The sequence below is a fragment of the Thalassophryne amazonica genome, chromosome 11 (assembly GCF_902500255.1).
Source record: "Thalassophryne amazonica chromosome 11, fThaAma1.1, whole genome shotgun sequence".
Lineage (NCBI taxonomy): Eukaryota > Metazoa > Chordata > Actinopteri > Batrachoidiformes > Batrachoididae > Thalassophryne > Thalassophryne amazonica.
Genome location: NC_047113.1, coordinates 34,838,377 through 34,863,176, shown reverse-complemented (window position 1 = coordinate 34,863,176; position 24,800 = coordinate 34,838,377). Strand labels below are relative to the sequence as shown.

At 41.7% G+C, this 24,800-nt stretch overlaps 1 protein-coding gene across 3 annotated transcripts in view; it reads right to left on the bottom strand.

Annotated features, from left to right (window-relative positions):
• The window catches only part of rgs14b (regulator of G protein signaling 14b), a 44,658-nt gene extending 20,634 nt beyond the window's left edge, over positions 1-24,024 (bottom strand). For 2 of the 3 annotated variants that reach the window (XM_034182007.1, XM_034182010.1), the window contains exons 1-7: positions 23,897-24,024; positions 19,363-19,384; positions 19,079-19,230; positions 18,876-18,968; positions 6,728-6,871; positions 6,475-6,642; positions 4,457-4,529 (exon numbers count right to left, since the gene is read on the bottom strand). In XM_034182007.1, the coding sequence (XP_034037898.1) occupies positions 4,457-4,529; positions 6,475-6,642; positions 6,728-6,871; positions 18,876-18,968; positions 19,079-19,230; positions 19,363-19,384; positions 23,897-23,941 (697 nt within the window). In that variant the 5' untranslated portion in view covers positions 23,942-24,024. The remainder of the gene's footprint in view (positions 1-4,456; positions 4,530-6,474; positions 6,643-6,727; positions 6,872-18,875; positions 18,969-19,078; positions 19,231-19,362; positions 19,385-23,896) is intronic. The other variant, XM_034182009.1, reaches the window with a different exon arrangement.
• Between the last annotated feature and the right edge of the window lie 776 nt (positions 24,025-24,800).

The window sequence follows — 24,800 nt, the reverse complement described above, 5'->3', positions numbered from 1 at the left end:
TGACTTATGGTATGGAAATAGAAGACTTAACAGTATTCCCTGAAAACTCCCTTCTGTCTGATCATTTTTTAATAACATTTACATTTACTCTGATGGACTACCCAGCAGTAGGGAATAAGTTTCATTACACTAGAAGTCTTTCAGAAAGCGCTGTAACTAGGTTTAAGGATATGATTCCTTCTTTATTGTTCTCTAATGCCATATAACAACACAGTGCAGAGTAGCTACCTAAACTCTGTAAGGGAGATAGAGTATCTCGTCAATAGTTTTACATCCTCATTGAAGACAACCTTGGATGCTGTAGCTCCTCTGAAAAAGAGAGCTTTAAATCAGAAGTGTCTGACTCCATGGTATAACTCTCAAACTCGTAGCTTAAAGCAGATAACCCGTAAGTTGGAGAGGAAATGGCGTCTCACTAATTTAGAAGATCTTCACTTAGCCTGAAAAAGAGTCTGTTGCTCTATAAAAAAAGCCCTCCGTAAAGCTAGGACATCTTTATACTCATCACTAATTGAAGAAATAAGAACAACCCCAGGTTTCTTTTCAGCACTGTAGCCAGGCTGACAAAGAGTCAGAGCTCTATTGAGCTGAGTTTCCATTAACTTTAACTAGTAATGAGTTCCATGACTTTCTTTGCTAACAAAATTTTAACTATTAGAGAAAAAATTACTCATAACCATCCCAAAGACGTATCGTTATCTTTGGCTGCTTTCAGTGATGCCCGGTATTTGTTAGACTCGTTCTCTCCGATTGTTCTGTCGGAGTTATTTTCAGTAGTTACTTCATCCAACCATCAACATGTTTTATTAGACCCCATTCCTACCAGGCTGCTCAAGGAAGCCCTACCATTATTTAATGCTTCGATCTTAAATATGATCAATCTATCTTTGTTAGTTGGCTATGTACCACAGGCTTTTAAGGTGGCAGTAATTAAAACCATTACCTTAAAAAGCCATCACTTGACCCAGCTATATTAGCTAATTATAGGCCAATCTCCAACCTTCCTTTCTCTCAAAATTCTTGAAAGGGTAGTTGTAAACAGCTAACTGATCATCTGCAGAGGAATGGTCTATTTGAAGAGTTTCAGTCAGGTTTTAGAATTCATCATAGTACAGAAACAGCATTAGTGAAGGTTACAAATGATCTTCTTATGGGCCTCGGACAGTGGACTCATCTCTGTGCTTGTTCTGTTAGACCTCAGTGCTGCTTTTGATACTGTTGACCATAAAATTTATTACAGAGATTAGAGCATGCCATAGGTATTAAAGGCACTGCGCTGCGGTGGTTTGAATCATATTTGTCTAATAGATTACAATTTGTTCATGTAAATGGGGAATCTTCTTCACAGACTAAAGTTCATTATGGAGTTCCACAAGGTTCTGTGCTAGGACCAATTTTATTCACTTTATATATGCTTCCCTTAGGCAGTATTATTAGACGGTATTTGCTTAAATTTTCATTGTTACGCAGATGATACCCAGCTTTATCTATCCATGAAGCCAGACGACCACACCAATTAGTTAAACTGCAGGATTGTCTTACAGACATAAAGACATGGATGACCTCTAATTTCCTGCTTTTAAACTCAGATAAAACTGAAGTTATTGTACTTGGCCCCACAAATCTTAGAAACATGGTGTCTAACCAGGTCCTTACTCTGGATGGCATTACCCTGACCTCTAGTAATACTGTGAGAAATCTGGAGTCATTTTTGATCAGGATATGTCATTCAAAGCGGCATATTAAACAAATATGTAGGACTGCTTTTTGCATTTACGCAATATCTCTAAAATCAGAAAGGTCTTGTCTCAGAGTGATGCTGAAAAACTAATTCATGCATTTATTTCCTCTAGGCTGGACTATTGTAATTCATTATTATCAGGTTGTCCTAAAAGTTCCCTAAAAAGCCTTCAGTTAATTCAAAATGCTGCAGCTAGAGTGCTGACGGGGACTAGAAGGAGAGAGCATATCTCACCCATATTGGCCTCTCTTCATTGGCTTCCTGTTAATTCTAGAATAGAATTTAAAATTCTTCTTCTTACTTATAAGGTTTTGAATAATCAGGTCCCATCTTATCTTAGGGACCTCGTAGTACCATATCACCCCAATAGAGCGCTTCGCTCTCAGACTGCAGGCTTACTTGTAGTTCCTAGGGTTTGTAACAGTAGAATGGGAGGCAGAGCCTTCAGCTTTCAGGCTCCTCTCCTGTGGAACCAGCTCCCAATTCAGATCAGGGAGACAGACACCCTCTCTACTTTTAAGATTAGGCTTAAAACTTTCCTTTTTGCTAAAGCTTATAGTTAGGGCTGGATCAGGTGACCCTGAACCATCCCTTAGTTATGCTGCTATAGACGTAGACTGCTGGGGGGTTCCCATGATGCACTGTTTCTTTCTCTTTTTGCTCTGTATGCACCACTCTGCATTTAATCATTAGTGATCGATCTCTGCTCCCCTCCACAGCATGTCTTTTTCCTGGTTCTCTCCCTCAGCCCCAACCAGTCCCAGCAGAAGACTGCCCCTCCCTGAGCCTGGTTCTGCTGGAGGTTTCTTCCTGTTAAAAGGGAGTTTTTCCTTCCCACTGTAGCCAAGTGCTTGCTCACAGGGGGTCGTTTTGACCGTTGGGGTTTTACATCATTATTGTATGGCCTTGCCTTACAATATAAAGCGCCTTGGGGCAACTGTTTGTTGTGATTTGGCGCTATATAAAAAAAAAATTGATTGATTGATTGATTATTTGCCTGATTGTAAAGATTCCAAAAATATAGTTTCCAATAAGTATAGTTTGGACTATCTATGACTGAATTCTATAGAGTTATGGGGTAAACACAACAACAATGGTGACAAAGTTCAGTTTCAGTTTGTACAGGGGTCAAACGTTAGAGTTGCTTCAATTTTGTTCAAAGTTGATGCAAATTATTGGTTGAGTTAATAGGGTTTCAAAAAGGTAGAGAAGCTTGAATCTTCGACTGGACTGGGTTGCTTGACGCAAGGACGTTTTGCTTCTAATCGTAGAAGCTTCTCCGTAGGGGAAAAACTACAGAGGATCTTCAGACAGCACAAAATCCCAGTTTACTTTAAACCTGTTAACAACTTGAGACAGAAATTAGTCCACCCTAAGGACAGAATCCCTAGTTACAAACACAGCAATGTAGTGTATTCTATCAGATGTCAGGAAAACTGTAACGAACACTACATAGGTGAGACTAAGCAGCCGTTGCACAAAAGGCTATACCAGCACCGTAGAGAGGGCACCAGTGGACCTCAGTCTGCAGTTAATCTCCACCTTAAAGACACTAACCACATGTTTGAGGACAAGGAAGTTAAAATCTTAGCCAGAGAAAAGAAATGGTTTGAGAGGGGAGTGAAAAAAGCATTGTATGTGAACAGTTTCAAACCCAGCCTTAACTGGGGAGGGGGTCTGAGACACACTTTGTCCCTGTTTACAATGGGGTACTCAGGTCAAAGCAGTTTCAGTCTTTTGTTCATGGTAATGAGTCATTCACATCATCAGGAGAGTCGTAGTCCCATCATTAGGAGGGACAGCTACCCTGTATTCGGAGGATGCTAACTAGAGCACAATAGGGGCTAATTAGAGCAATTTTTAGTCACTAGCTAATAGCAGTCTGCCTCTCAGTAGGAGGGGTCTGGTTAGGTTTAAAAACTCCCAGCTTTGGCTGGCTTCTGTTATTCTTCTCTACAAGAGTCAAGACAGAAGTCAGGACTACCCAGAGCAAGATTTTAGATGAGGAAGCTTCTGCGATTAGAAGTGAACGTCCTCACGTCAAGCAACCCAGTCCAGTCGAAAAATTCAAGCTTCTCTACTATGGAAACCACCTGGACAACTGAGAGCCTTCACAGAAATGTTTCAGAAAGTAATAGTTTGCACCATGTATCATGCTTAGTATCATGTATGATGGTAACATGTCACATGTCATAGAATTCAATGAACGTTAACATTATATTATTTACTTTAGAGACCAAGCATTCAACACAGTCAAACTATTCCATTTATTAATCCAAGTAGCTCAATCAACAATTTGCACAATTTTTTACTAAATTGCAGTAACTTTAAACTTTTGGACCCCGTACAGACTGAAATTGACCTTTTTCACCATTCTTAAGGATTTTACCCCATACCATTCAGTCATAGATAGTCCAAACTATACCTTTTTGAAATCTTTATGATCAGACAAATAATATGGTATAGTTTTCAATATGACTGGAGCATTTTTATATTTTAACCCGTGTGTAAATCTTCAACTGACCCCTACGTGGCCGCCTATTGAAAATTTAAGTGGCCTGTCGTTTTTTTTCAGAAGAGCAATGTCTAAGGAGAATTTATGCTGGATTTGGTGCTTGTATCACCATGTGAAGTATTGGTTCAGTTATTTGCTGCAGTAAAAGGGTTCAAAACAAGATGCAAGAACCGCAAAATCTGCTAGCGAACAGGCTTTACCTCCCCAAGATCCTCTTTTCTGTCTCCGTTTGTCCATGAGGTTTTTGTTGTTCAAGTCCAACTTCTTGCCCTGCTTGAAAATTATGTGCCATTACAGATAAATGAAAGGAGCAAACAGTCACATTCATTTGTAAATAAGTTCAGTTTTTGACAACTCTACAAAAACGCTGTGCAAGCTAAAACATCCAATACCACCAATGCAATGGGCGTTTCTTCAACATATAAAGTGTGTCCAATCCTTTGACTGGTAGAGTACCTGGAAACTAAATTTTGTGCCAGTATAATGGTTAAACTGAATTACTCACTAAATATTACATTCAAAGAGTGTGTCCTCTGAATATGTGGGTTATGATGGTGTATGGTAAACATACTTTACGTATGTTGTAGTATGAGCATAGGTGGCATCATCGTACCCAGAGATGTTTAAACTGTGATTTGGAAAAAATATAACAAGATTTTTTTTTTAAATATATATATATTAAAGTTTATGGTATACAGATGCTACAGGACGCAACAATATTTATCTAAAATTCACACAAATGACATTCAAAAAGAAAGGCATCTGAGGCACTCTGATGTACTACTGATGTAGAAAAATATAAAAATCCTTTCTTTAATTCATAGATATACGAGGTCTGTCCATAAAGTATAGGTCCTTTTTATTTTTTTCAAAACTATATGGATTTCATTCATATGTTTTACGTCAGACATGCTTGAACCCTCGTGCGCATGCGTGAGTTTTTTCCACGCCTGTCATGTGACGTCATTCGCATTGTGAGCACTCCTTGTGGGAGGAGTCATCCAGCCCCTCGTCGGAATTCCTTTGTCTGAGAAGTTGCTGAGAGACTGGCGCTTTGTTTGATCAAAATTTTTTCTAAACCTGTGAGACACATCGAAGTGGACACGGTTCGAAAAATTAAGCTGGTTTTCAGGAAAATTTTAACGTCTGATGAGAGATTTGAGGTGATACTGTCGCTTTAAGGACTTCCCAACGGTGCGAGACGTCGCTCAGCGCTCTCAGGCGCCGTCGTCAGCCTGTTTCAAGCTGAAACCTCCACATTCAGGCTCTATTGATCCAGGACGTCGTGGAGAGAACAGAGAAGTTTCAGAAGAAGTCGGTTTCAGCATTTTATCTGGATATTCCACTGTTAAAGGAGATTTTTTTAATGAAAGACGTGCGGACGGATTGCAGCGTCGGCTCGCAGCCGCCGCGACGCTCCGCCACAGAAAAACACCTCCGTTGGAAGCCTTAAGGACAAGTTGGAACATGTCCAGCTGTTAAACAATTTCTCATACTCACTTCACTGAAAGCAATCAAAAGCCGCCTGGATTTTACAAATGGTTATCAACACGGAGGTGTTTTTCCTGTGCCGCCGCACCGCGTCGGCTGCGTCCCGACGTGCGGACCCGTCTGCACGTCTTTCATTAAAAAAATCTCCTTTAACAGTGGAATATCCGGATAAAATGCTGAAACCGACTTCTTCTGAAACTTCTCTGTTCTCTCACGACGTCCTGGATCAATAGAGCCTGAAATGTGGAGGTTTTAAGCTTGAAACAGGCTGACGACGGCGCCTGAGAGCGCTGAGCGACGTCTCGCACCGTGGGAAGTCCTTAAAGCGACAGTATCACCTCAAAATCTCTCATCAGCCGTTAAAATTTTCACTGAAAACCAGCTTAATTTTTCGAACCGTGTCCACTTCGATGTGTCTCACAGGTTTAGAAAATATTTTGATCAAACAAAGCGCCAGTCTCTCAGCAACTTCTCAGACAAAGGAATTCCGACGAGGGGCTGGACGACTCCTCCCACAAGGAGTGCTCACAGGCGAATGACGTCACCGACAGGCGTGGAAAAACTCACACATGCGCACGAGGGTTCAAGCATGTCTGACGTAAAAACATATGAATGAAATCCATATAGTTTTTGAAAAAAATAAAAAGGACCTATACTTTATGGACAGCCCTCGTATTATAAATGTTAATGTAATGTTTATCTCTTTTTTTGGCATCTCTTATAGTACCTTGTTGCCCTCACTTCTGGTGGTCACATCTTCCCAGGATCCCATGCAAATAGCCCTTCTAGAGAGAGGAGGTAGACATTTTCCTTCTACGCTTGCCAATGTGCAACTCTGGTAGAGGGGAGAGCGCACAAAGCGCCTGTAACTGTCCATCTTCATCAGTTTAAAAATCTGGTTGCAAAGCGAGAACAAGGAAACACTCAGCTGACAACCTTCAGTTACTGAGCTTCCCTGAGAGTGTGGGCTTCAAACAGACCTGTGCTTGAGCCTTGTTAAACATCTCACATGAGGGCTGCTCCAGGTCCTTCTCATCTGTCTTGGCTGAGTCATCGATGTTGATGGAGTGCGGCGCATTTTCAGACAGGTAGGTATTGTAGATGAAGCGAGCAGCTGCCTTCAACTGCAACATCACATTGAAACTTAAAATGAGGACTTCAAACCATATTTCTCATATACAGTTGGTACCAAACAAGCATATCAGGCACTGGAGTTTCAGTCACAATGCAGCATTTGATGGTTTTTTTGAGTCAGCCAAGGGAAAAAAATCCATTTTGGAATGTCCAAACAAAAAACAGTCTCATTTCCGCTAAAATTAAGTTTAAACATTTGTTAACTCATTGATAGTGTATCAAATATGTGAGTATGCGAATGCATATCTTAATTTTGAAATTACATCAAATTTAAAAAAATTTAATTTAGGTTTCTGCACATAAAAAATTTCTCAAATGATTCCCTTTAGAGTCACAATGAAAATTAATCTCTACAAAGTGGCAAGAAATAAAAATATAAAAGTCAAAATGATGGATTGCATATGCTATTGTACCCTTTAGTGTAACAAATAATTTATCACTTTTACAGCCATTTCTTCAGACAAGGATACATGAACATTTCCAAGTCACTGAATGTGTCTTCGAATTAATTTACATCAATTATTAAGAAATACAAACATTATGGGTACCGTAGGGTAAACCTGTCCAGAGGAGGCAGCTTCCTCAAAACTGAGTGGCCGTGCAAGGAGACGAATAAGGAAAGAGACCAGGACACCCAGACAACGCAAGAAGTTATGTGAATGTGATTCGATAAACTGTGCAAAGTTTTGCATGCTGCATCACCAATTATAGGGCTTCACGATTAAGAGGTATAGAGACGGGTTTTCTTACAAAGCCTTGAAATTTCAGCCACAGTTTGCTAGAAGCTTCCTCAGATAAAATTTTTGCTCTGGTAGTCTGACTTCTGTTTTGACTCTTGTAGAGAAGAATAACAGAAGCCAGCAAAAGCTGGAGTTTTAAACCTAACCAGACCCCTCCTACCGAGAGGCAAACAGCTATTGGCTAGTGACTAGAAATTGCTCTAATTAGTACCTATTGTGCTCTAGTTAGCACCCTCCTAATGACAGGGTAGCTGTCCTCCTACGATGGGACTGACCCCTCTCCTGACGATGTGAGGGAGGAGGGACAGCTACCCAGTCATTAGGAGGGTGCTAACTAGAGCACAATAGGTACTAATTAGAGCAATTGCTAGTCTCTAGCCAATAGCAGTCTGCCTTTCAGTAGGAGGAGGATTAGGTTTAAACTCCAGCTTTGGCTGGCTTCTGTTATTCTTCTCTACAGTCAAGACAGAAGTCAGACTACTAGAGCAAGAATTTTAGCTGAGGAAGCTTCTGCAATTAGAATCGAAACATCCTCACGTCAAGCAACCCAGTCCAGTCAAAGATTCAAGCTTCTCTACTATCACATTTTCTTCAAACACTCAATGAGCATTTGGGAACTGAGGACACTAACTGTTGAAGGTTTGCAGGTGGAATTTGTTCCCATTCTTGCTTAATGTAAGACTTCAGTTGTTCAACAGTCCAGGGTCTCCGTTGTCGTATTTTGCACTTCACAATCTGGCACACATTTTCAATGGGCGACAAGTCTGGACTGCAGGCAGGCCAGTCTAGTACCCGCACTCTTACTACGAAGCCACTCTGTTGTAACACATGCAGAATGTGGCTTGGCATTGTCTTGCTGAATAAGCACGGACATCCCTGACAAGACATTGCTTGGATGTGTTGCTCCAAAACCTGGATGTACCTTTCAGCATTGATGGTGCCATCACAGATGTGTAAGTTGTCCATGCCATGGGCACTAACACACCCCCATACCATCACAGATGCTGGCTTTTAAACTTTGCATTGGTAACAATCTGGATGGTCTTTTTCCTCCTTTATCCAGAGGACACAACATCCATGATTTTCAAAAACAATTTGAAATGTGGACTCAGACCACAGCACACTTTTCCACTTTGCATCTGTCCTTTTCAAATGAGCTTGAGCCCATAGAAGGCGGTGGTGTTTCTGGATGGGAAACAAGGTACCAGTAGATTCAGTAGATTCTCACAAATCCATCAAGACCAAGCATTCATGATATACACACTCTTAAGGCTATGTAATTGGGCTATTAGTAAAAAAAAAAGTAGAAAAGGGGGTGTACACAATAATAGTAGTGTGGCATTCAGTCAGTGAGTTTGTCAATTTTGTGGAACAGGTGTGAATCAGGTGTCCCCTATTTAAGGATGAAGCCAGCACCTGTTGAACATGCTTTTCTCTTTGAAAGCCTGAGGAAAATGGGACGTTCATGACATTGTTTAGAAGAACAGCGTAGTTTGATTTAAAAGTTGATTGGCGAGGGGAAAACTTATACGCAGGTGCAAAAAATTATAGGCTGTTCATCTACAATGATCTCCAATGCTTTAAAATGGACAAAAAAAAACAGAGACGCATGGAAGAAAATGGAAAACAAGCATCAAAATGGATAGAAGAATAACCAGAATGGCAAAGGTTCACCCATTGATCAGCTCCAGGATGATCAAAGACAGTCTGGAGTTACCTGTAAGTGCTGCGACAGTTAGAAGACGCCTGTGTGAAGCTAATTTATTTGCAAGAATCCCCCGCAAAGTCCCTCTGTTAAATAAAAGATGTGCAGAAGAGGTTACAATTTGCCAAAGAACACATCAAGAGAAATGGAGGAATATTTTGTGGACTGATGAGAGTAAAATTGTTCTTTTTTGGGTCCAAGGGCCACAGACAGTTTGTGAGACGACCCCCAAACTCTGAATTCAAGCCACAGTTCACAGTGAAGACAGTGAAGCATGGTGGTGCAAGGATCATGATATGGGCATGTTTCTCCTACTATGGTGTTGGGCCTATATATCGCATACCAGGTATCATGGATCAGTTTGGATATGTCAAAATACTTGAAGAGGTCATGTTGCCTTATGCTGAAGAGGACATGCCCTTGAAATGGGTGTTTCAACAAGACAATGACCCCAAGCACACTAGTAAACCGGCAAAATCTTGGTTCCAAACCAACAAAATTAATTCCTCGCAGATGTGAAGAAATCATGAAAAACTGTGGTTATACAACTAAATACTAGTTTAGTGATTCACAGGATTGCTAAAAAAGCAGTTTGAACATAATAGTTTTGAGTTTGTAGCGTCAACAGCAGATGCTACTATTATTGTGAACACCCCCTTTTCTACTTTTTTTTACTAATAGCCCAATTTCATAACCTTAAGAGTGTGCATATCATGAATGCTGCAACCTCAACTTTACCTAAATTCTGGGTGTTTTAGTGAGGCTTTGAGCTAGCGGCCGGCAATTACCTTAGTATTTCTTCTGTTTTTCTTGTTGATTAATGCTGGCAAATTATACAGTATTTTTTGTCTTTGTGATGCCTAATTCTGCTTTTTCTCTGTTTAAGGTGCAGCTACATCCAGAGATGGGAGTTGTATTTGTGTTGGCGATCCTCCTGTCCTGTGCACCAACAGCAATTCTTGTATATTCGTCCGTGAATTGTTCTGTGAATTTTTTCTGTAATTTATGTTTGTAGCATGGCCCCAGCAGAGGGTCACCCCTTTGAGTCTGGTCTGCTTGAGGTTTCTTCCTCAGAGGGAGTTTTTCCTTACCACTGTTGCTCTGGGGTTTGGTAAGGTTAGACCTTACCTGTGTGAAGCGCCTTGAGGCAACTCTGTTGTGATTTGGCGCTATACTGTATAAATGAAAATAAATTGAAATTGTGCATATCATGAATGCTTGGTCTTGTTGGATTTGTGAGAATCTACTGAATCTACTGGTACCTTGTTTCCCATGTAACAATAAGAAATATACTCAAAACCTGGATTAATCTTTTTAGTCACATAGCACTACTATTATTCTGAACACTACTGTATGGCTTTCACTTTGCATGGTAGAGTTTTAACTTGCACTTCTGGATGTAGCGACGAACTGTGTTAACTGACATTGGTTTTCTGAAGTGTTCCTAAGCCCACACGGTAAGATGCTTTACACAATGATGTCGGTTTTTAATGCAGTGCCGCCTGAGATCAAAGGTCACGGACATTCAATGTTGGTTTTCGGCCTTGCTGCTTACGTGTAGAAAGTTCTCCAGATTCTTTGAATCTTCTGATTATATTATGGACAGTAGATGATTGAATCCCTAAATTCCTTGCAATTGAACATTGAGAAACATTCTTAAACTGTTGGACTATTTTTTCAAGCAGTTGTTCACAAAGTGGTGATCCTCGCCCCATCTTTGCTTGTGAACGGCTGAGCCTTTTGGGGATGCTCCTTTTATACCCAATCTTGACACTCACTTGTTTCCAATTAACCTGTTCACCTGTGGAATGTTCCAAACAGGTGTTCTTTGAGCATTGTTGTCCCTGTCTCAGCTTTTTTCAAACATGTTGCAGGCATCCCTTACAAAATAAGCAGATATTTGCACAAAAACAAAAAAGTCTATCAGTTTGAACATTAAATATCTTGTCTTTGTGTATTGTGTAAATATCACTCCACAGAGACAGCGCTCACTAAAGTAGTGAATGATCTTCCGCAAGCAATGGACTCAGACACCACTACAGTTTTGGTGTTGTTAGATCCTCAGCGCTGCGTTTGATACTGTGGATCATCATATTTGCTCAATAGGTTGGAGAATTTTTTTGGGATTACTGGAAGTGCCCTTGCCTGGTTGACGTCATATCTGTCCAGTCATTCTCAGTGTGTCTTGTATAATGGCACTACCTCTGACCTTGCTGACATGAGATTTGGGGTTCCACGGGGATCTGTTTTAGGCCCCTTGCTTTTCTCCTTGTATGTGGCACCCCTTGGGTGTATACTGCGGAGTTTTGGGATTGCCTTTCATTGTTATGCTGATGATACTCAGTTGTACATGCCGATAACTGCAGGAAATCTCACTCCCATAAAATCCCTGGAGGACTGTCTTCTATCAGTGAGAAGTTGGATGTCTAGTAACTTCCTACTTTTAACTTTGATAAGACTGAAATGATGGTTCTTGGTCCAGCGAGACATCGGCATCAGTTTGACCAGCTGGCACTCAGCCTGGGTTCGTGTGTCATCACCACTGGACTGATAGTATTGCACACCGGGCATTTGCCCACTGGCCTGATGGCCTACTGGCTGGCGGATTTTTTTATTTATTTATTTATTTATTTTTTTACGAAGTAAAGCGAGCTGTGAGCTTTTCATCAGCGTTTTTTTTTTTTTTTTTTGTAGCAGCCACGACTCGTCCTCACCTCTTAAAGCACGGTGATAACAGCACACCTGCACTGAGCTTTACAAAGACATTTTTATGCTTTTTTCCTCCTTTATTTAGAGCTGAGCTGAGCCGCTCTGTATCTGCACGTTAAAACAGCTGATCCTCCGCGACGCGTCAACAACTAACACTATTTTCCACTCAAATGCACCTAAACTCTCTTTCTGAGGACCACATGATGTGAAAACGCAATTAAACTATCTTACCTGTAAATCTGGTCATGTTTTCTGCATAAATAAATGTTATCCATTCTTTGTGCTCAAACGCCAAAGCAGGGGCGAATCCAGATGGAATGGGGGCGTGGGGCAAGGATGTGCCCCCCCCCCCCACAACACCCCTAGATTAAAGGTCCAGTTTTGAAGCCTTTTTTTTAGTACTACTAATACTACTTAAAATAATAATAATTTCGACAAGTAAAATGTTTAGAGAAAATTTAAATGTTAGAAAATGTTTAGAAAGAATTTAATAGTTACATTTATTAACAATGTAGGTTAGAAATTACAAGTTTTACTGTTACAGTGCTGTCAACAGTTAAATATGAGGTCAAGAAAGAGGTCTTTATTTTACTTTTTATAAAACAAGTATATTGTTGTGGCTGGGGTGCCTGGCGTGCCTGGCTGCCTTTTGTTTCTGTCTTCTGTTTCTGTCTTTTGTTTTTCCTTCCAGGTGGTACGCGTTTAGGACTGAGTGGCTGTGTGGCTGATTCATCAGGACCTCAACCTGATCACCTGAGGCTGATCATGTGCAGCTCGTCAGGACTCACAGCTGTGGTGCATCTACACGGATTGGAGCATGGTGGCATTTAAGTCTGGAGTACACAGTGTGTATTTGCCAGAGACTCGACCTTGTGACCAGACGGGTGAGATCGTCGTCTTGAGAGCCATCTCATCATTATGGATGCAGAGAACGTCCAGGTTTGATGCCATGGTCTGTGAAAGAGGAGGGGGGTGAGGTCTCACGCTCGTCAGCACACTTCCTGAGGTACGTCAGGTTTTGTGACTAACATTTGTACAGTCAGTAAATGTGGTGTCCCTCACACCTTATTATATTGAGCTGTTATGTTGGTCGTTTAATCAGCTTCCACTGCAGTGAGTAATGTGAACGGGGTGTTCCATGCCTGCAGGGTGGGAAGCTGATTAGTGATTAAGCCAGGAAGTGTTTGCTGTTTGTGTACACCTTTGAGCGGTCTCTCTGTGTGTGGAGTGTGGACTCACATGATGATTTCTTCTTTCACAGACTCGGTTTGTCGCGGCCACCTGGGGGGTGTCGGCAGGGTCCTTGGGTCCGAACTGTTTCTGGCTCCGGACCGTTTGTGCAGCTGGGAGCGCACCGTATATCCACCTTGCCAGTCCGCGCACTAATTTGTTATACTTTTGCACCGCACTGTTATGTCATTAAATTTTGTTATCCTTTGTACCGTGCTCTGCTTATTTCATACTGGGTCCTTCAAACGCTGGTCGGTTCTCCATCCTGCGTCCAACACATAACATATATATTTCATTGAAGTCAAGAAAGTGTGACTATAAAGTGTGTTTTGGCAAAACAAGTATCATTGTCATGTTGAGGTGGCAGAGGGTTGTTGTGGGCAGCTGGGGAAAGTAACTAAAAATTAACTAGTAATCTAACTTAGTTACTTTTACAATTGAGTAATCAGTAAAGTAACTAAGTAATCAGTAATCAGTAATTGGATTACTTTTTCAAAGTAACTGTGGCAACACTGGATACCGGTATATAAACCCTCCTACTGGTGCATAAACTGGTAGATCAGTCCTTTAGTCATGATTGATTGTGGCCTGGACCAATGTGTTGTGTGGGCCACTGAAGAGGAGGTACTGCTGGCCCACCACCACCAGATGGCGCCCTGCTTGGAGTGCGGGTTTCAAGCACGAGAGGGCGCCGGAACCACTGGGAGTGACAGTTGTCGCTCTTCATCAGCACCAGCTGTCACTCATTCAACCCATCACCATAAAGGCCGGACTGCAACTCCACCTCCTCGCCGAGAAATCATCTACCATACAGCTAACTTCTCTGCTGAATCTAAAACCGAACAAAAGTCTGATCTCTTTTGCAGCCGTTTTCCTGTGACGGATTCCTTGTCTGCTGTGTTGGTGTTTGGTGTGGACTGCGACGGCTTCGCCTCCCACCCCACCCAGATAAGTGGTTGTCTCAGGAGCTGTCCGAGTGTGTTATCAGAGGTGGAGGTTCTCCCTCCTAACTGAACACAGACTGTGGGATTACTGAGTGTGCGTACTCACACTCATCAAACTGTTTCTGTTCTCTGCCAGCAGTACCGGGTCTGACTGCTGAAGACAGTGGCCACCTGGGGCGCAGGGCTTGGCGGCTCCGGTGTTCTTCAGATCCGTTGGTGGTGGAAGCTGTGTGGGTTCCGGCTCTTCTATCACCAGACGTCTTCTATCTTCGAGCCTGCCACACGCCACCTTGTGTATGATTGACATTCCGCAATATTGTTATTGTCTGTACTTCGTTGTGCGCTTCCCAACATTAAATTGTTACTTTTTGGCTTATCCATTGTCCGTTCATTAACGCCCCCTGTTGTGGGTCTGTGTCACGACACCTTCCCAACACAATGAGGTGAGGGGCAGGCCAATTACCCCTCCATCTTGGGCCTCAGTTGGGCTACACAGTGCACCAGTGCCGGACAGAGCGATAACGAGCGATATGGATGGTGGCAAGAAGAGGAAAGGTGGCACTGAAAGAGCCAGGGATCAGAAGAGAGTAGCCCTTCAGGCAGATGCTGCAAAATATCTTAAAATAACAGACATGTTTGCTTCGCGTGGACGTGGAGCATCCACATCTGCGGCAGGCAGCCTCAGCAAGTGGCGGAGAAGAAATTCAACAGATGGACAAGGCGGGGACCACTACGGCCATAACGGTAAGTGAAGGTTAACTTCAGCTATTAATTGATGAACAGCAACCTAACTTGTTCATAAATCAGACATCTGTCTGTGAGAGAGACATTCTGATCTTCTGGTCCGAAGTAAAGTGCTGTCTAACTGAGTCACTCAGATATGAATTAACGTTGGATATTATGTTCATTTGTGGTAACTCTGCCAGTCATGTAACCTAGCCTAGCAATGTAACCTGTGCAAATGGTGTGCATGGCTAGCTACCATGCTGCCGCCGCCAGGTTGTTTGTTTGTTCTTTATTCATTTGTGTTACAGTCGTGTGTCGGTCATACGAAGTATGTTGTTTTGCACAGTCTGCGGTGCGGTGGCGTGGTATAATGGCGTCCCTGTCTAAAATGTATTTTCCCAAGTCCTGGCATAATTTCACATACCTAACATTTTACTTTAAATTGAGAGTCATTCTCTAAGTTGATTAGCAACAAACTGGTAATAAAAGAAATCCTTGATGCTACTTGTAGCTTGTAGTGAGATAGACAACTGTCTCCATCTTGTGGCCTTTTTGTGTATTGCACTTTCAAAAGTTCAACCTTTGTATCCAGTCATTGGTCCAGTCATCCAGTCATTTCTTGCTTTATATGATGAATTGTATCACACAAGTAATGATATATTATTTATAGTATAGCCTACAGTATTTCTATAACAAATGTTTTTATATAATTTCTATTTCTAAATTTAAGTAACAAGACTGAATGAAATGATGGCTTATTATGTCTCAAAAGTAATGTGACCTACTGTCAATAGATCATACTTTTGATAAGCCTATGATAACTGTATTTCGGGAGAACTTTTCATAATGCTTCTTATAGTGTTAAAATGTATGTGTTTCCTGGTGCACATTGATCGGTTAAGGGACCAAAAAAAAAAAAAAAACACACTGTCACAGCAGGCTTAATTTTTTTTTCCTCTTCAATACCTGGTCTTGGTTAAAAATGCCCGGCCTGAAAAATTTCCCCAGTCCAGCCCTGTGTGTCATACATCATATGGACAAAATGAGGAACCTTGGGGTAATTTTTGATCCCACGTTGTCTTTTGACCTCCACATCAGGGATGTTATTCGGACTGCTTTTTTACATCTGAGAAATATAATGAGGATCCGCCCCATCCTGTCCATGGCTGATGCTGAGACCCTGATTCATGCTTTTGTTTCTTCTAGACTAGATTATTGTAATGTTCTATTTTCAGAGTTACCACAGTCCAGCATTAGGGGTCTTCACCTGGTTCAGAACGCTGCCGCCAGACTTCTGACACGTAGCAGAAGGTTTGAACATATCACACCCATTTTGGCATCTTTGCACTGGCTCCCTGTCTCTGTGAGAGCAGATTTTAAGGTTTTGCTATTGACTTCTAAGGTTGTTCATGGACTGGCCCCATCTTTTCTGGCTGATCTGGTGGAACTCTACGTGCCGGCCCGGGCTTTGCGGTCGCAGGATGCGGGACTTCTCTGTGTTCCCAGGGTGAAGAAGAAGTCAGCAGGTCAAAGAGCCTTTTCGTATCGTGCACCCACCCTGTGGAACAGTCTTCCTGCGACCGTGAGGCACTCTGAGTCCGTGGACATTTTTAAGTCAAGGCTCAAACCCTATTTTATTCTCTTTCTTATGGATAGTTTTTATTTTATTTGTTTTATTCTTTTACTTCTGTTTTATTATGTATTTGAATTTTTTTTCATTTTTAATTATTCATTCAATTTTATGTTGACTTGTTTTATGTAAGGTGCCTTGAGATGGCTTTTGCTGTGATTTGGCGCATTATAAGCTAATTAAATTAAATTAAATTAAATTTGTGGTGTATTCAATTGACTATAGGTTGAAGAGGATTTGCAAATCATTGTATTCTGTTTTTATTTACATTTCACACAACATCCCAGCTTCATTGAAATTGGGGTTGTACTATAACACAAAATTGTCATGGACTTGGGCACAAAAACGCAGGACACAATTTCAGGACTCACTCTGGTGCATAGTGTGAGAAAAAGGTTTAATATGAAACCAGGCGGGAGTCGGTGCACAAAAAGGCAGACAATAAACACCAGTGGCATCCAAATCATGAGACAATAGAAGTCAAAAAACAGGCAATAGGTTCAAAAATGCAGCATGGCAAAATGACAAGCAAGGACTGTGAAAAGGCTGGTAGCAACAACACGAAGTCTATTAGATAAGAAACCGACACTTTTATTTTTTTTTTAACTATATGGATTTGAATGACATGCGATTACACCAATCATGCTTGAACCCTCGTGCGCATGCGTAAGTTTTTTTCACGCGTGTCGGTGATGTCATTTCCCTGTGGGCAGGCCTTGAGTGAGATGTGGTTCAGCCCTCTCGGCTGAATTCCTTTGTTTCACACGCTGCTCGAGACGGCGCGCGTTGCTTTATCAAAATTTTTTCTGGACCTTTGTGGAATATCTGAGTGGACACTATTCGAGAAATTTAGCTGGTTTTCAGTGAAAAGTTTAACGGCTGATGAGAGATTACGGGGTGTTTTTGTCGCTGTAAGGACTTCCCACGGAGCGGGACGTCGCGCAGCGCTTCCAGGCGCCGTCGTCGGCCTGTTTCTACCTGAAAACATCTAATTTAATTCACCCAGGACGTCGTGAGAGAACAGAGAAGATTCAGAAGAGGCCAGCATGAGGACTTTATGCGGACATTCCACAGTTTAAGGACATTTTGTATTGAAAGACGTGCACGCAAATTCGCCGAGTCGTTTCCCCGTGACGACTCCTGCGAATCTGTGTGCGCCGCGACAGGAAAAACCCCTCCGTGTTGAAAACTATTTGTAAAATTCAGGCAGCTTTGATTGGCTTTCACAAGGAGTAACTGAGAAATTGTTTAACAGCTTGGGCATGTTCAACTTGCCCGTTAAGTTTTCCAACGGAGGTGGTTTTTCATGTCGTGACCCCCGCGGTCGGGTCCGGCCCGACATGCGACTCTGCCCGCACGTTCTTTCATTACAAAATGTCCATTAACAATGGAATGTCCGAATAAACTCTCATGCCGACTTCTTCTGAAAGTTCTTTGTTCTCTGACGACTTACTGGATCAACAGAGCCTGAAATGTGGAAGTTTTCAACTTGAAACGGTGAGACGCTGCCACCTCGAAGCGCAGATCACCGTCAGGCGCCATGGGCCATCCTTAAAGCGACACTACCAGACCAAAATCTCTCATCAGCCATTAAAATTTTTACCGAAAACCAGCTGAATTTATCGAATGGTGTCCACTCAGTTGTGCCTTACAGTTTTGAAAAAATTTTGATCAAACAAAAGCAGCAGTCTCTGAGCCATTCCTAAACAATGAAAAAATCGACGAGAGGGTGGGCGACTCCTCACTCAAAGACTGCCCACAGGTGAATAACGTAACCGACAGGTGTGAAAAAACTCTCACATGCCCACGAGGGTTCAAGCATGTCTGATGTAATCACACGTGATTCAAATTCATATGGTTTTTGAAAAAAATAATAAGGTCGGATACTTTTCTAATAGACCTCGTAGATACGCATGAAACTAGTTTTCGCTTACACAATTTCACTATCAGCAGTCAAGCAACTCAAGTAAATGAGCTAGCTTATTAGCTTTATGGCGCTTGCTAGCTTGCCAAAGCTAGTTTCCTGACATGTAGTGCATACAGTCTCTCCAAAATCCACTGCAAAATTACTTTTGTTTTTTAATTTATGTTATTGAGGCAAATTTCAAACCAATAAATAAAATTGATGGAGACACTTCGCACATATGTCAGACATCATAACAAAAAATTGTTGTCAAGGAAATGTACTCACAGGTATGTGAAAACTAGGCGTTAACACTCACACCACCACTGTCTTTATAAAATATGGCAATCTTCTCTCAAACACATTACGCTTCCACAGCCATTGGTTGCAGCGCAGTAAACACTCACCTCTTCCAAACTGGTGTCTGGAATCTTTTGGAACTTTTCACAAGCCTGCCAAAATAAAATGTTCTCCTCGCTGACTTCAGACCTCAAAAAGGCCTGCAGAGAATGACAAAACATGCACACTGGATTAATACGCGCAACAACACAGCATTAAAACTATTTTTGAATTTGCTGAAAACAAACTGTGTACGTGCACGCTGCCTCACCGAAAAGTAGCGAACCCCAGAGGGGTCCTCCAACAGATTTTCAAAGGAGACAGCCCAGGTCAGCACACTGTTAGCCAGGTTAACGTCTCTCCCCGCAGTCGCTGGGAGGCTGCAGCTGCTGCCGCTGCATGCCCGGGCCGACATGTTCAACTCTGAACACACACAAACAAACACACTCAGCAAAAAGCTAAAACAGACGTTCTGATGTGTCGTGCATGAACATGTTCTCAGAAATGTTGACGTGTAGAGGACTGGCAGCGTTCACGTGGGCTCTGCAAACTCACCTCCATCTGACACTGCCTGGCTCTGCGAAGAGAGAGAGAAAAGAAGCTGCACCTCAGTTAAATGTCATACTGGTGTCATGATAATTGTTATCTGAGAAACAATAGTGAAAGAAAACGAAAGGTGGACATTGAAAGGAAACAAATGGGCAAGTTTATTAAAACAGGTGTGATTAAAGTGAGGCTCCGTCTGCGTTAGAAAGCAGAAAATACACAGAACAGCTGCATGTTTTATGCACTGTTTTTTCCTGTCACACTATAGCGCAACCAGGCAAAACCGTTCTCACAGGAAGTGGTTGTGACACTGATGACAATGATTGTCATTCAGCATCGCCAAGTCCACACAAGGTCAAAGTTGTGTCTGATCCGCTTTAGGCTCAGCCAAATACACAAATAGTGACCCTGAAGGAGAGACATTTCTGACTCAAATTGGACGAAATCAGCAGATATACTGAGTGTTCTCAGGAATGGTGAAGTGCAAAACGTGTTATTACACAAGGCCAAAATATGAGTATGACCATCAGGTATTCCAAAGACTTTGCATCCATCTGTCTGTCCAGTTCTATTACTGCCAGAGTCTTTGAATTCACAGGGAACATTCTTGGGACACAGACCTTAAACAAGTTCAAAGATCACTAACCTAGGTCACATTCTTTCTACACACTTTCATTCATTGCTTCCATTCTTTTTGTTGTTGCAACGTTACATTTACAGGATGGAATCTCAGGATAATGACACTGAAGGAGCCGACCTTGGCCTACATTCAGGATCAAAAGGTCACATTTTACATTGGGGTTTGTCCACCAGGGCAGTATATTGGTGCTACTGCATGACTTTCCCAAGTGCAACAATATGTCGAGTTTCTTATTTTTTATGCTCATACAGCCAAAGGTACTTTAGCATTGCGTTATTTGCGTTATTTTTTTAAGTAGTAATTAAAAATAATTGGAGAAAATATATAGCTACACCTTCAAACAGATCTATAATCTAGATACTGACATTAAAATCAGTCATCGAGATTATTGGCTTCCAATGTGGAGTTTGTGCTTTCCTTCTGTGCAAGTCAGTGCAATGCACCATGCAGGGCCCAGTGAGGAACTTGACTGGCCACCTCGATTACTAATGCCCTGCACACTCAGTAGTTCTGGGCCAGCAGTTTCAGTAAAAATGTTTCGCAATCTTGCTTCTTTCAAGTTCAATTTATATAGCACCAAATCACAACAAAGTTGCCTCAAGGCGCTTCACACAAGTAAGATCTAACCTTACCAACCCCTAGAGCAAGCACACAGGCAACAGCGGTAAGTAAAACTCCACTTGATGATTTATGGAAGAAACCTCGAGCAGACCAGACTCAAAGGGGTGACCATCTGCTTGGGCCATGCTATCGACACAACTGACAATACAGAAAATTATACAGTAAAATTTGGGGGATTTTCTTTGTGTAGGACTTTGTCACTGTATTGTCAAAGAAGGCATTGAATGTCATGCAGGATTGTTCCATTTCTATCTATGGAGCAGACATTCCACAATTCACAGTGCTAAAGAACCAGCAGCAATGGCCAGTTTAGGTCCTGCCAGTGTGAAAAAGCATGTGCAGGACCTTTTTGGCAGGTTTGTTGTGACTTGGCTCTATAAAAATAAATTGAAAGTTGAAATTGGATTTTTTTTTTTAAATATCAATAGCTGCCATTATATAACAGCTGAGTGGATCCTTGTCATTTGATTGGTGCTTTGTATGTCACGACATGGATTATTCATCCCATTTGTGTTGCATTGCATTTAGAGTGCAAATTTGGTTCCATACGTTTGGTACCATTGCACTCTGCACACACACACACACACACACACACACGCACAAAACAATTCCACTGTGTTGTCTGGAGGCTGTTAGCAGGAAGTTAGAATGAAAAACTGATTAATTGCTGACATGATTTTTTCGCTTCACTGAGGATGTATATAGTGTTTTTTGTAGTACACGCGCGCACAAGCGCCAACACAGTTGTGTGGGCATGATACAAGCGAGACGACGATTTGATTGAGCTAACTGATGGTGCTAATTCTTGTAACACACGCACACACACAAACAAAATCCACTCCGTTGTAAGCCGTGTGGATGCATGAAGAGCTGTTCAGATGAAAAGCTGACGTGATTTTTGACTGGACTGAGGATCTACACAGTCTTTTTTTTTTTATGGAAGTCTGAAGTCAGTGCACTGCATCACCAGACTACACGTCACAATTTGGACTTTAGCAGCAATAGAACACCAAAATGCAAGTCCCTTTTCTGTTGTTTATAAATTAATAAAATACCATACATACATTCAACAAGGCCTCATTGAATGGTATGTTCCAGCTTTCACCTCATGAGATATTCGTACCATTGAATGCATAAACATTTGTATATCGACGGTGGACATGTAGATGGCTACCTAATGGCAAAAAATGGCAAGTTTCTGAAGAAAAGAGATCATATAGGTACATTTCAGTCATTTAATCTATACTTTAGTTGCATTACGGTTAACAGTGTTACAGTTTCACACACAAATATGCCTGTCACTTAGGATTTCAGTCTCTAGCAGCTGTTACCTTTCATGTTGGAAAAATGTGCAATTAATATAACGCAGTGTGATCATGTCTGGCACCTTTGGTAAAAATGGAATAAACCCCTGGTAAAAATTATGGAATCACCGGCCTCAGAGGATGTTCATTCAGTTGTTTAATTTTGTAGAAAAAAAGCAGATCACAGACATGACACAAAACTAAAGTCATTTCAAATGGCAACTTTCTGGCTTTAAGAAACACTATAAGAAATCAGGGAAAAAAAATGTGGCAGTCAGTAACGGTTACTTTTTTAGACCAAGCAGAGGAAAAAAAATATGGAATCACTCAATTCTGAGGAATAAATTATGGAATCATGAAAAACAAAAGAACGCTCCAACACATCACTAGTATTTTGTTGCACCAACTCTGGCTTTTATAACAGCTTGCAGTCTCTGAGGCATGGACTTAATGAGTGACAAACAGTACTCTTCATCAATCTGGCTCCATCTTTCTCTGATTGCTGTTGCCAGATCAGCTTTGCAGGTTGGAGCCTTGTCATGGACCATTTTCTTCAACTTCCACCAAAGATTTTCAATTGGATTACGATCCGGACTATTTGCAGGCCATGACATTGACCCTATGTGTCTTTTTGCAAGGAATGTTTTCACAGTTTTTGCTCTATGGCAAGATGCATTATCATCTTGAAAAATGATTTCATCATCCCCAAACATCCTTTCAATTGATGGGATAAGAAAGTGTCCAAAATATCACGTAAACTTGTGCATTTATTGATGATGTAATGACAGCCATCTCCCCAGTGCCTTACCTGACATGCAGCCCCATATCATCAATGACTGTGGAAATTTACATGTTCTCTTCAAGCAGTCATCTTTATAAATCTCATTGGAACGGCACCAAACAAAAGTTCCAGCATCATCACCTTGCCCAATGCAAATTCGAGATTCATCACTGAATATGACTTTCATCCAGTCATCCACAGTCCACGATTGCTTTTCCTTAGCCCATTGTAACCTTGTTTTTGTCTGTTTAGGTGTTAATGATGGCTTTCGTTTAGCTTTTCTGTATGTAAATCCCATTTCCTTTAGGCGGTTTCTTACAGTTCGGTCACAGACATTGACTCTAGTTTCCTCCTATTCGTTCCTCATTTGTTTTGTTGTGCATTTTCGATTTTTGAGACATATTGCAAGTTTTCTGTCTTGACGCTTTGATGTCTTCCTTGGTCTACCAGTACAGGAGCATCATTGATGCTCCTGTTCTCCACCCTTTCATTTTACTCAGCTCGTACGCTGAGTTGAAAGAAAACAACATGTAAGAGCTGAGAATACTACCTCCCAAAGTTTTTCTTAATTTGGGAGGAGAAATCAAAACAGCAGATTGAAAGACATTTCAGCCACAGTTTTCTACATTTTGTGAAGAAAACTAATTATGTCTAGCTTGAAATATGCATGCATGTTAGTTTCTGCCTGTGATTCAAGCAGGCAAAAATCATTTTAGGCAGCCACACAGACTGATCAGTTTTGGCACTGCCTCGAGTGGGAATTTAAATTGCAAGGTGTTGCAAGAAACTGTTCAGCTATAACTAGAACAGTATTATTGTTAAAAATAATGTGACACAAAATACAGTGTGGAAGAATTAAAAACCATTATTCTGCACAACGGACAAGACGTTCTCCAGTTCAAGACCAGCTAAACATTTGGAGTTGTATCAGGAAGGGCATCCAATGTAAAACGTGCCAAATAAACACGCCGATACATTACTGGATCCACTGTGGTGACCCCAAGCAAATAAAGGGGAGAAAGAAATTCCTCAACACAACTACAACTCTGTATGGAATGTTGGTTCAAGCCACTTAACAGATATCAACCAGGATTGTGGCTGTTGTCTTCTTTGTGTATTATAAATACATGATCAACTTCTGCTGTCAAAGGGAAACTGCAGAACCAAACTAAACCAAGAGCAGTGCAGCAAACTCACCATGTGGCCAGCAGGAATCCCGAGGCTGTCACAGTTCTTCGCCATGCTGAACCGTGCGCCACAAAAGAAGGCAAAGTGTTGTGTGATGTTCACACTATCAGGGGACACAGTGCCGCGCCTCCACCCAAATGTCAAGTACTCACACTGACACATTCAAGACCGTGTCACTTGGGACTTCCTGTCACTTCCTCCCTGGAAGGGAAGTCTTGCCATAGCAACAAGCCACAAAAGAGGAAGCTGGTTTACTATGATCAGACTGTTCTCAGCCTGCATCTTGTGAAACAATATGATGTGGATACACAGGTACACAGTCTTTTTGAGCGTCACTGTATATTTGTCGATAGGCGCCAACCCGTGGAGGCTCCCTTCCAGATATATCATGTGCAGCTTAAGAGTTTACCTGCAGGCAGTTTAGTTAGGGGTTTGTGTTCTGGTAAACCTGACTGGATTAAAAGCTGATAATCAACTCACCATCACCTCTGTGAGTCAAAACCCTAGCAGTTTATCTGTTCCCCCAGAAAGAATAACATCTAGGAACTCTCACCCAACCCAACCCATGCACCCTCATTTACACAGCCAAACAACTTCGCTGACTATTAACTGGAACAAAGGGTAGATAACGTCCACGTGTAATGTAGGGTGGTGAGGAATATCATGTCTTGGTCGATTCCCAGATATCCAGGGTCCACATCTGTGCCTGAGTTTGTTTAGCATATGAATGTTGTTGCACGCCAGTAAATACACGATCCTTGACAGATCCTTATTGTGGTCCGATGGCTGGGAAATCCCAGAAGATTGGTGTCAGAGGACCTGCTGCAGCCTTCATCTGCCATCACAGCTGCTAGGTTACAAACCATCACCTTCTCTGCCTGATGGAGCACCATCGTTTGCTTTCTGTTTTTCT